We start from the raw sequence: 13,126 nt of genomic DNA, 5'->3' as shown, positions 1-13,126 counted from the left end.
AATATAAATAACTACGTAGGACAACAGGGTAATTTAATAGTCTAACAACATACAAAGAGAGAAAAAAACATACTATGAAACATATTCAAAAAATCATAACACTATATCTAACTGGTGGGATGTATAAATACCGAGCCGCGTCAAAGAGTATTCATCAAAATACACATAGAAAGAAACAGAGGTGAAGGTAAACCGCAAACATATAATTAAACTCAAAACATTAAAGAGTATAGAAAAGCCTTGGTCTGACAAGCGAAAAACGTCGATAAGACGCACATCAGTAAATAAAAGTTCAAACCATAACCAGGATGGAGTACCACAAACCCCACATAAAACGTCTGTGGTGTAAGTATGATGCGTTAATAAAATTACATTTAGTGGTGAATGAGTAGTATAAACGGCCGCGAAGGTTACAAATATGATGTTAATTGTCTTCTAATTGTTGAAATTATAATTCTTAAAATTTTAAATAAAAAGTTACCCACATCTAAAAATGAAGTTACGGACAGTCTGCTTAGTTTCGATCAAAAAGTTACGGACATCTTATGCATTTTTTAAAGTTGACCTTGCGCTTTAGTGAACTCTATATTAACCAATTTAGGGTAATTGTTAGTAATTTCTTTATTCAATATTCCTATAAATATTTACATTCTGCATGAAAAACGTCGCAAAAGGTACATTTTGTATGAATTAAATATCAACGAGTTTAGAGTCCGCCATCTTGGGCTGTGGGTAACTTAAGTTACCCACAGCCGTTTAAGCACAGTGAATAACCCTTAAACTCAATCCCATGCTTTCTTTTGTAATATTGAACCTTGTAGTACAATTTCAGAGAGATCCAATACACTTAAACACAAGTTATTGTCATGATTGTTTGGAAACAAGAAACATGTTTCTTTTTGGCCCTTTTTAGGCCCCTTATTCCTACATATTTTGGGCAATTAACCCAAAACTTAATCCCAGCCTCCCCTTTGTTATATGGTACGTTGTGGTACAATTTCAGAGAGATCCATACAATTACACACAAGTTATTGTCTGGAAACTAGAAATATGCTTGTTTTGGCCCCTTTTTGGCCCTTAATTCCTAAACTTTGGCCCCACAACCCTGAAAATGAATCCAAACCTTCTACTTGTGGTTTTAAACATTGTGATATAATTTCATAGCAATTGAAATACTTGTACACAAGTTATTATCCTGAAACTAGAAAAATGCTTGTTTTGGGCCCCAAATTCCTAAACAGTTGGGACCATCATCCCCAAAATTAATCCCAACCTTCATTTTGTTGTATTGAACCATCTGAAAAAATTTCATAAAGATCTATTCACTTAAACTAAAGTTATTATCCGGAAACCAATGTGTCTTCGGACGACGACGACGCAGACGACGTAGACGACTTAGACGACGCAGACGACAACATCATACCATTATACGATCCCAAAATTTTTTTGGGGTCGTATAAAAGCGGCATAATTTCTTTAAAAATTACCAATGGGGGGCAGCAACCCAACAACTTGTTGTCCAATTCATCTGGAAATTTATGGACAGATAGATATTGACTTGATAATCAATTTAATTCCTTGTCAGATTTGCTCTAAATGCTTTGGTTTCTGAGATATAAGCCATAATCTACATTTGATCCCCATGTTCTATTTTTAGCCATGGCAGCCATCTTGGTTGGTTGGCTGGGTCACCGCACACATTTTTTAAACTAGATACCCTAATAATGGTTGTGGCTAAGATTGATTAAATTTGGCCCAGTAGTTTCAGAGGAGAAGATTTTCATAAAAGATTACAAAAATTTATGAAAAAAACATTTTAGTCATGTTGAATTATTTGTAGATTATTTGTGGCCAAGTTTGGTTAATTTTGACCCAATAGTTTCAGAGGAGAAGATTTTTGTAAAAGTTAACAACGACGGACAACGATGACGGAAGACGGACGCCAAGTGATGAGAAAAGCTCACTTGGCCCTTTGGGCCAGGTGAGCTAAAAACTAAAAAGGTCAAACTTTAAACCAAGTTTAATTTATGAATAACACAATTTGATTGAAATACAGATCTGGTGTCCTCAATTTGCTTACAAGGAGCTGACAACTCTATGTCCTACTTTATGATCTGGTAATTATTACATCAGTTAAAGACATTTCAAGCTTCAAAGTTTTTGAAGTTAAGTGTCATAATGACAAAACCAGAGGATTCTGAAAGATGTCTTTATAGACAGAAAGTAGGAAAGAGAATGGTCAGATCTTTTTGAGTGTAGCTTGGACACAGGATCTTCTTTTTCATCAGAAAGTGAATAACAGAATTTGTGAGATATGTCATTTCAAATTATTTTTTTTTAAATAAACTTTCAGCAGAATATCAAATTCTTATCTGTCCAATATATATTATTAATTAACAGGCTAGTAGTATAGTAATTGGACGATTTCAATCATTGAGGCCCCATACAGGTAAAAATTATTTTCTATATTATGAAAAGTGACTGCATATTCTGTGCAATGCTCTTCAATTTTGTAATTTATTTGGCTTTTGATTTTTATAATGTTTTTAATTTGAGTGTCATTGATGTAGACAAAAAAACATGTCTGACATACAAACTAATAAGCCTGGTATCTTTGATGAGGTTTTTTTCTATATAATAATTTTTCAAGTTACTAGGTTTGATATCATAGATAAAACCTACCTGTCCCTGGTTAAACCAAATTGCATCTACGACTCCTTCTACAGTACTATCTAGGTCTGCTGTCTCAAATACAACAACTGGGGATTTTCCTCCTAACTCTAATGATAATTTCTTTCCACTACCAGCTGTCAATCTACGTAATGTCTGACCAACCTAAAAATAAAAGTACAACAGGAATACAGTTTAATCTTCACTGCCGCCGGCATTTAAAGTCTTCTACCACTCTTTGAATTATTATTGTATATGGTCACATTTTAATGGGTTGATTGGCACGACTATGAGAAAAGTTGTTGCAATTTAAACTTTAATAATTAACAAGCACCATTACTGTATAACAATCACTAGATAGACCCGTGTTTAGCAATATGGTAATATAATGGATTTAACAAATGTTCAAATATTTGACCATCAAAACTATATTCTAAATAAATCACATAGTCCTAAATCCATTCAGACCAAACAAAATAAATGCAAACCTTCAATGATATTTGTGCAAAGGATCCTTTACATTAAGGTGGTACCAACACTAAAGGGAGATAACTCTGTAAAATCAGCTAAACGTTTTATTAATCACGTTGTATTGTTAACGAAATATTAAGCTTCTCAATGATCAAAATGAGTGTTTGTCAAACTGCTATATATCCAAACATTTGTTTCCAAGAAAGTGATTGGTTCAATTTTTTTGAATTTTTGATATTTTTTTCAAAGGGTCAAAGGAAATATTTTGTCAAAATTTTATGAAAATTAAACGAGCCAAATTAATTTTAGTCAAGCTTAAGAGCCAAATTTTTTTTTCTATAACAATTGAATCATTTTGTTTAAAACTATATATATAAATATTTACCCCTGTAGACCCTGTAAATGCCACTTTGTCCACATCAGGATGATCGGCTAGCTTACTGCCCATTGCTCCATTTCCTGTGACCACATTAAACACACCAGGTGGCAGTCCTGCCTCGGCACACACCTCTGCCAGCAACAGTGCTGAGAGTCGGGTGTATGTAGCTGGTTTCAGTACCACTGTGTTACCCATAGCTAAAGCTGGGGCAATCTTCCACGTCAGTAACATTAGTGGGAAATTCCAAGGTACTATGCCTCCAATAACACCTAAAAATAGCATATAATTAAAAATGGACAGGTAGTATATGGTGCTTCCTGCAAGTGAACATTCATCTCTTCCAGTACAATTGCTAAGCAAAATATTAATCTAGACAACAATCTTAATTTCTAGTAAAATCCAAAATATACATGTATCATCATGTAACCCAAGCCTTCACATTATATTTTCATTTCATTTTCCATTAGTATAAATGTCTTTTATAACAGAATGTAAAGTAACCTATAACTTATTATTTACCAACAGATTTCCATCCTCTCATTTCTGTGTCCATTAACTGAGCCCAGCCAGCGTGATGATAGAAATGACGGACCACAATTGGTATATCAGCATCTCTAGTCTCTCGGAATGTTTTACCATTATCCATAGCTTCTACAACACTGAACAACCTCATGTGCTTTTGGATGTGTCTAGCGATGCTATAAAATTCAAAAAATAAATTTTAGTTTTCTGTTTCCTGTTCTTTCAATAAGAGGATTTTTTCTTTTGACCGTCAATTGAATTCATCCAACTTGTTTTAAAGCATGTTAAATTCTGTAATATTCTATATGAGCCTGTCCCAATTCAGTAGCCTGTAGTGAAGAGGATATCATTGGTTTATATGTGATCCAACTTTTTAAACAGCATGTTTAACTCTGCAATATTCTCTATGGGCTTTTCCTAAGTAAGGAACTTGTAGTACAGTGGAAGTAATTGGTTAATGACAGTCAAATTTGTTTTATTACAAATTTTAATGTTGGTCTACCTGTTTGAATTGTTTAATTTTTTTTAAATCTAATAGCATTCTACATTGTAGTACATGTATTAGGTTTTCTCATTGTTGAATGCTGTGCATTGGTTTTTAATTGCTTTCTACAATGTACCACTTCATTTACCTCTAGTGGATAGTCATCTCATTAGTAATCAAACCACATCTCTTTAATTACAAGTATATTAGGCCTAAATAAATGTATTGTTTGTTTCCCCAATTCCGACCCTGACAAGCCAGGTGTGGGTAGGTAGGTAGGGAAATAATTTTATTTTTCCTGTCGATCTGGCAAGCCAAAAAATTGGAAATGAATAAAATAATATTTTACTTAGTTTTGACAATAAAATTTTCTGAGTCAGTCCGTTTTTGCAGTGTAGGTCGGGATTGGGGAAACAAATAACATTTTATTTTAGGCCTTATCTATCATAACTTTTCATTCAATCTACCTGTACAAATGTCTAGCTCTGACATGATTTGGTGTCTTACTCCATGTTTCATAAGCCTTCTTTGCTGAACTTACAGCCAAATCTACATCTTCTTGTTCTCCTTGTATAGTTGTTGCCAGCGGTTCACCTAATATAAATAAGATACATCTTACTTAAGTTTCTCTAAATTATACACTCTAGATATATAGCAGTTCTTGTGAGGGTTGAATGTTTGTTATGTGTCAAAGGCCTTGATATGATTTTAAATGAAGAATAGCAATAAAAAGTAAAATTACAAAAAAACTGAACTCAGAGGAAAATCAAATCGGAAAGTCCCTAATCACATGGCAGAATCAAATGACAAACCACATTAAAAATGAATGGACAAGAACTGTCATATTCCTGACTTGGTACAGGCATTTTCAAATGTAGAAATGTATTTTTTTGCTTTTGTCACGTGGGTATAGCCTGTAGCCATTTTGTGTCATGAATAATATACATCATACACCTTCTCTCCAATTAGTCCTGGTCACGATGGTAATGGTTAGAAATATATACAGGACCAAAACTTTCAGAATCTGAGTATACTCACCAGTTGCAGGATTTTTTGTCTGATATGTCTTTCTACCATCAGGTTTCACCCATTTTCCATCAATGAACAGCCCAAATTCACCATTGTCATGGTCATTCAGCCATGCCTGAAAAATACAGTTTGTATAACAAAATGATTCCATAGCTTTGACATGTTTGAAATTGATTCTTTGGACATAATATAAACAGTTCAAAATGTGGGAACAATGTGATACTGCTGTACTGTGAAGATTTCATTGTAATTTGGTCCCCATGCATTAATAGTGAGAAATCTTAACTCACTGTACTCCTTTGAATAAAAGTAAAATCTATAGAGGTATTAAGGGAGCTCTTTAAAATATAATAGGTGGTACACATATAGATTCCTACACTGCAACAAGTGTATTACCAATTTCTCTACTCGAGAAAATTCAATTTTATTATTTAAGGCGTGAGGCTTGCCGAGCTTTTATTGCGAACCCTATCCTAGTTTTCCATAGATTCACCTGCAAGTTACCTGTCCATTTAAACTTTTGGCAGTTCTATTGTCCCATCTAACAAATACAACAGGTATTGTTCTCTGTGTAGTTTATTCACTCAGACCTTTAAATTTCTTCTAGGAGAAATATATCACTCATTGATTAATCTACCTGAGTAAAAAATTGAACTGTCAATGAAGAAAAAATACTTATACCAATACTAAGTAAGGACTCACAAAACTGCATGTGGTGTTGTATTTATTCGATACCTGGAGTAACTCGTTTTTAATGTGTTCAATATTACATTTGTAATACTGATTCAAAAATTAAAAGTTGATTTCTGATCAAATATTCAATATTTTTGTGTGTTTGATAAATAAAAAATTGAATATTATTATTTTTAAATTAAGGTCTTCATAAACATAAGTCTATAAATGAACAACAACAAAAACATGTAAATTCATTGGAAAATACTAAAAAATGTGTCTGAAATAAACTTTTTAGTATTAAACCAGATTTTATATTGAACAGATTGAAAATATATTAATGATAATATTGAATAAATACAATATTGCATACAGTTTATGTGTGTTATTAGAAGTATTTCAATAAAAAAGAAGATAATTTTTTGGTCAGGTAAATTAATCAATGAGTGATATATTTCTCCTAGAAGAAATTTAAAGGTCCCAGTGAATAAACTACACAGAGAACAATACCTGTTGTATTTGTTAGATGGGACAATAGGACTTACAAAAGTTTAAATGGACAGGTAACTTGCAGGTGAATCTATGGAAAACTAAGATAGGGTTCGCAATAAATAATTAAAATTTAACTGTCGAGAGTGTAAAAATGTTGTAATACACAAGTTATAGTGTTGGAATCTGTTTCTCTGATGATTTTTATCCTTCTTTTTCAAAGATTTTCAGAAACTTGTGTTTTTTATATGCGACGTCATCAGACATGGTTGCCTTTTTTCATGACGTCATTATAGGAAAATGTAAAAGAAAATAAAACATTTTGACGTCATAATCAAATTTTGACTAATCAATTTGCCGAGAACAGATATTTTACTAGTGAGGAGAAATATTTTTCTCACATCTGTCAGGAAATGTGAAAATAGCCCAAAAATTAGAGAAGTTATTTTCCCCCAGCTAACGTGTTGCAGGAGACAAGGAAATACCAGGCTTCTTTCCATCCATCTGTCAAGTTTTTTAAGCGATCTCACATGTACAATTCTTGCCATATTTTTATGAAACTTATATCATATGTTTATATCAGCAATGTTTTGGACGAGTTCAAAAATCAGTCCTGATCAATTATTTTTAAAAAATTTAAAAGAGTTCTGCGCATTGGCAACATTAATCGTAAGGAAAATTGCTTCATTAGTGCACTCATTTTTTGTTTATGAAAGTTCTATCATACTTTAATACTAGCAATGTCTTGGATGAGTTCCAAATTCAGTGTGGATCAAAGACTTTTAAAAAGAATTATGCCCCTTGGAACTGTGGAAATATTGATTATACAGAAAATTGCATTATTAGAGCTCTCATAAGTTCAATTCTTGTTAGAAATCATGAAAATTAAATATTTGACATGATAGACACTAATTTCTCATCTGCTTATCAAATATTTTCAAAGAAATTTGCCCCTGGGAAATATAAATTATAAAGGAAGTCTCATTGCATTTGCTCTAAAGACTTCATTTCCAGTGCTTTTTTTTTTTAAAGATAAAAACATGTACAACACCAGCAACATTAGAACTGTATTCTTTTATTATTATAGTTGTCAACACAATCCAAAAGCTGTTGAGGTGACTGATGATTGTTTTTTTAAGCGACTTTGACTTCCCATGATTTGCAATATACTTTTTGTGTATGTTGAAAAGACCCTTCAGGTAATATTCTTATATAATCTTAAATTCCATTTGTACTTGATTCTCAATTTGATTATCAATGATAGATAGTATTTTAGGGGTAAACTTTTGAAATATATGCTAAAACAGGGGGAGTAACTCAAATAATAATTTTGAACATGTTTGAAATACACAGATTATCTTTGACCTAGGGCTGAGGTACATTGTAATAGACATTAATTTGACACCCAATCCAAGTTGTTGTCAACTAAATTTACTAATAAAAATAACCTTGATTCAAAATAATAATATTAATTAATTTGATAAAGCCGTTTGATAATATTAACTTAACAAAGATTGACATCAAGTGTTCAACAAAATTTGACATTGATAAAATTTGTTAAAGAGCCAAATTAAATTTAAAGCAGGGGGAACAGAAGAGAATTAAAAAATCCAGAGATTTTGACTCCTGTCAGAAGCATTGCATGAATTTTATTGTTTAAAAGTCTGATAATCTGACATTGTCTGATATGCAGTCTTTCACCCTTAATTTGGTAAATTGAGATATTCTATTCTTTTGCTAAATTTTAACCTTTTTTTATTTTTAGCAAATTTTTTGCTTAAGGTGGTACCTAACACTACAGGGAGATAACTCTAAAATCAGCAGCACGTTTTAATTACGTTGCGTTGTGAAGGCAATATTAAGCTTCTCAATGATCAAAATTGATGTTCGTCAAACTGCTATATAACCAGTGTATTTTTTCTGATAAAACTGTTGGTTCAAATTTTTAACGAGCCAAATTAATTTTAGTCAAAGTGTTGGGTACCACCTTAAATGTCTTATTTACCTGAAAATATATGTTCCTGTCAGTGGCGGATCCAGAAATTTTCATAAGTGGGGGCCCACTGACTGACCTAAGAGGAGGCCCGCTCCATTCATGCTTCAATGATTCCCTATATAAGCAACCAATTCCCCCCCCCCCCCCCCCCCCCCCCAATTCGCCTCTGCCTGGTCTTATTTTGACCAAGGATTTGTATAATAATCCTTGTTTTGACATATTGTTTGAGAAAGCAGATTTTTTTTTAATGTTGTTTAAAAGTCAATATATAATTATATTTCACCCTGTCGACATTGTTTTTGTTGGGAGTTTGTGTTGCTCAATCTATAGTTTACATTTATATTGTGTACAAAGTCATGGACATGGAAGAACATGATTTATGTGTTGGCTTGTAATGAGGTCAGTGGGGTAATTATTATGTGACAGCTCTTGTGCATTTGTAATATATAATAGAATGTATTGAAATCAACCTTAGCAACATTGTCAGCTTCAGGAGCAGGTCCATAGTCCATGCTCTTAAAGATTTCAGCAACAGAATTTTTTGTGTTGGTTTTCGTGTCAGCAGCCATAGTTGTCTTCTCGGGCTTTGTCGTTTGGTTACAGTTAACACCGAAAAGTCACGAGCGAACGCATGCCTTCTACGTCATAACATGGCAGCCACCACTGAAAAAAATTTCGTATAATTTTGGTGAGTTTATCGCCGGTTTTCTGCTTGATTTAGACGTTTATGTGAGACAGTATTATTGCATTCTAAAATGAATTTTGTCTTTTAATCATAATAGAACACGTCACATTATAAAAAGCCGACATCTTTTAGCTTTAACCGTAGTAACCACTTTCTCTTTGATCTGAGAAGTAATAAATTTGGAACTTTGATCCCTGAAGCAATAAAGAAATACATATAATTAATTTACAGAACACAATTAAACATTTTCTTAACAATAATCATGAAAAAAATCTTGAAGCTTTCAAAATGATTATTTTAACCCAATTTAGTGAAAGAAAGATTGTGGGTATTCATTCATGCATGGACATGTTAAAACTTTGTTTATTGCATGTTTAAAAATGCTTACAATTGGCCCTTATGTTTGTTTACAGTCATTCATCCATATAAGAAATGCATTGCAAATGTGAAATGTAACACCACATTTTGATTTGACCTTTAAGTTGTGTGCATCATGTAAAATACATGTACAGTAACTCATTATATTCCTCATCCACATAAAATACCATTCAAGGATTTTCACAATATATTTTACACAACATAAATTTAAATTGTTTTAAAATTTTGATTTGTAGTGCCCATATAAATGTATAATAGAGGTAAATTTTATAACAAGAAGTTGGTACACATTTACTTGCATTGAACATGTAGAACCTCCCATGCTTAGGGGCCTTTACATGTTAAGAAGATTACATCATCATATAATGGTGTTAAATATTGATATGATAATAAAAAAAAATATGCAGTGAGTATTTTCGTTTAGTACATGTAGTATTAAAGTAAGTAAATGTTTAAATTAAGGATTTATTTTTAAGTAAAAAATAAAAAAAACTATCATTAATGATAAATCAAGAAAGGAAAGGAAAACTCAAATCAAATCAAATCAAATATATTGTATCATGACTAAGTTCAAAAATTACAGAAATAGATCAATAGTTTTATTTTGAGTTTTCATACAGAAGTTTCCGCTTTTCTTCTATGATGACCGTTAGTTTTTATTGCAAACTGAAAATGCATGCACACTTAATTAAAACAGGTAAAAAGTAACCTCCGCCAGGTACTTGTACATTTGTAGGCAATCTTTTATTGTTAGAGATACAGAGAAAGTTATTGCAGGAAAAATGCTCAGAAGAGCATGAACTGTAATGTTAGGAAATTACTTCACTAAATTTTTTATCAAGTAACCTGCATTTTCAGGTAATTTTAAACAGGTAAAAGGTGTAATTTATTACATTTGTGTAGAATTCCGAATAAAACTACTTTTAGTCTTCAATTATTTTGTTGTTTTAATTTATGTGCAATATAATAAAGAATTCCCAGTTGCTCAATTCTGTAGCGCTATACACGTAACACAACTTATTATGTAATAGTGGCACAAATAAGTGGCTCTGTCCTCAAAATTTTCAGACTGTCAACCTCTGTTTTCCCTCCATTTTCTACGTCTCGTAATGATCGTTCAAATTATATTTCACACACGAATTAAATGCAATAAACACATTGAGATAACAAGAAACCTTTTAACTTATCTTCATTGTCAGTTTCGCAATAGAAATGCTGAAATATTTACATATTTACAGCTTCGTTTCAGATTTTTGCCATTTGCATTTGTCAAAATATTTGTTTTTATTTTCTGTCAGTTTTCCCTCTACTGAATGATTTTACTATAAATATTGCTGGGATTTCAAGTGCAAATAAGACCTTGTATTTCCTAGATTCATACGAGGAAAAATTAGAGAGGACCTGAACCAAAACCGAATGGTTTAAGAGTCGTGATGATGCAAGGTTAAATATCATTTTCATCATGTTCACGGTAGAAACTATATATATGTAACATTTGTTTACATTTATTATTATACATGATATAGCACTGTGAATGGGGAGAAAAAGCCAATTGCCTGAAGTCAGCAATCGTAACCCTTACCATGCAGGTTTTTTTTATATTACGGCCATACTCAAAATATCGTTATTTGGCTCCAATGGCTCTCCATATTTTTTTTTAGGTAAACTTGAAAACATTTATTTCAAAGTGAATGCATGTTACATCATTCTTACACTATTGTCATATTTCTTAGTTTTAATGCTAATTCTGATAAGCATGATGAGCACAAACTTGTATGAAAAATTGAAATCAGATAAAACTGTGGTTTTTGGAGGTGTAGGCTTCTTTTTAATGTATGACACGCGAGGTGCAGGGGCCTAAAACTTCCACAAGTAGTGCAAACCAGCAGGCATATAACTATCATGACTATTGCTCATGTTTATTATTAAAATACACATAGGAAATGGCTACTTTCGGTTGTACACTTGTGTAGGTCCTAATTAGTGTTAAATTAAAAAATCCGAAAAAAAATCTAAATTTCATATATTGGGTCCAAATGACTTCTTTTGAAATTAGACTGACCATGGCCAGATCAATTTCACTCTGACCAAAGAACTGTGGTAAATTTGTTCACTGGGGTCCACTACTGATTAATATATAGATCTATCAGCATTCCTTGGTCTTCCATGTCAGGAAATAGGATGAAAAATTGTCAAAATTGATGCTTTCTTTCTCCGTAATTGGCTATTGACCAACTCTAAGACAATTTCTACCTACTGAAGAATTTTTAAAATATTTAAAAAAAAAATGTGGTATATTTTTATAGATCGAAAAAAAATTGCTGACATTATATAGGACATATTTAATTTTGCAGCTTCTTTCATCATCATGATTAAATTTACTCATAAAAAAAGCAAAAAATATAGTTAACATTTGATATAAATCATAATAATAGTAGATTGTCAATACATATTTCTATGTGAAAAGTTGCTATAATTTCAATTCATTCAAAAGAGTACACTGCCTTGATATATATAGTATCACAACATCAACAAAATTGATCTTTTTGGAAATTTTAAAATTGATGAAATGCCCCTAAAATCATTCCTCATGGTCTGACAAGTTTTTTACACAGCATTTTAAAGCTGTCCTTCCTCCTCAAATCAAAATTTTTGTGATCATGATGCCAAAGTGCAGTTTAATTCTATCTTATTTTAAAACTGAAAGAGCATGAATTTATATTTATACTAGAAAGAAGGAAAACTTATTGAAAGAAGGGGTTGATAGTCATGATAGTTGGAAAATACATCCAGAAAATATGAGATACATGAATAAATAAATGTGTATGTGTATGCAAATCAACACAACATTTTCATTCTCAATTTTAGTTCCAACTTCACAAACAATCTTAATTTCATAAGCTCAATAGATTTTAATCAATCAAAATGCAATACCCCTCATTCTGACCCTCGTGTAATTAATGAAGAGCATCTGACAGTAATTAGAGGCATGTGAGAGTCTAGTCTGATCTGGTGAATGACATATCTCCAGTGTATCTCTATATCTGTTCAGACTTGTCAGAGATGGTATGGGTGGTGTTGTTGGTGTTCTGCTAGCAAATTGTGGTGAAGTAAATATAAGATTTCTCACATTTTTTTCCACACATCTCCCCATTGTAAATTTTGTTTCTGTGTTTGACTCGTTCAGTAAAAAATATTGAAAGTGAAAATAAATTGATGTATTTATTACCCTACACCCACCCGGGAGTGATTTTACTGAACCATTTTGTATTTAATTATAAATTGTACCTCTCAACTTATTCCCATTTACTGGTATATATATTTATGATAAAGCATTTTTATAAAGATACA

At 31.9% G+C, this 13,126-nt stretch overlaps 2 protein-coding genes across 5 annotated transcripts in view; one reads left to right on the top strand and one right to left on the bottom strand.

Moving 5' to 3' along the window:
* Window positions 1-9,362, bottom strand: part of LOC139491977 (aldehyde dehydrogenase family 16 member A1-like) — a 24,333-nt gene extending 14,971 nt beyond the window's left edge. Inside the window, exons 1-6 of the mRNA XM_071279965.1 lie at window positions 9,183-9,362; window positions 5,565-5,670; window positions 4,994-5,120; window positions 4,040-4,218; window positions 3,527-3,789; window positions 2,683-2,835 (exon numbers count right to left, since the gene is read on the bottom strand). Coding sequence (XP_071136066.1) covers window positions 2,683-2,835; window positions 3,527-3,789; window positions 4,040-4,218; window positions 4,994-5,120; window positions 5,565-5,670; window positions 9,183-9,281 — 927 coding nt within the window. The 5' untranslated portion in view covers window positions 9,282-9,362. The remainder of the gene's footprint in view (window positions 1-2,682; window positions 2,836-3,526; window positions 3,790-4,039; window positions 4,219-4,993; window positions 5,121-5,564; window positions 5,671-9,182) is intronic.
* The window catches only part of LOC139491978 (alpha-taxilin-like), a 24,935-nt gene continuing 21,097 nt past the window's right edge, over window positions 9,289-13,126 (top strand). Inside the window, exon 1 of one of the 4 annotated variants that reach the window (XM_071279973.1) lies at window positions 9,289-9,400. Coding sequence is in view for 2 of the 4 variants with exons in the window: in XM_071279971.1 (XP_071136072.1) it covers window positions 12,844-12,885 (42 nt within the window). In the remaining 2 variants the exon portion in view is untranslated. Of the gene's footprint in view, window positions 9,401-12,758; window positions 12,886-13,126 lie in introns of those variants that run through there. The other 3 variants (XM_071279972.1, XM_071279971.1, XM_071279970.1) reach the window with 3 other exon arrangements.

Source organism: Mytilus edulis, chromosome 10, assembly GCF_963676685.1.
Source record: "Mytilus edulis chromosome 10, xbMytEdul2.2, whole genome shotgun sequence".
NCBI classification, from domain to species: domain Eukaryota; kingdom Metazoa; phylum Mollusca; class Bivalvia; order Mytilida; family Mytilidae; genus Mytilus; species Mytilus edulis.
Note: the sequence above shows the minus strand (reverse complement) of the source record. Positions and strands in the feature narration are given on the sequence as shown.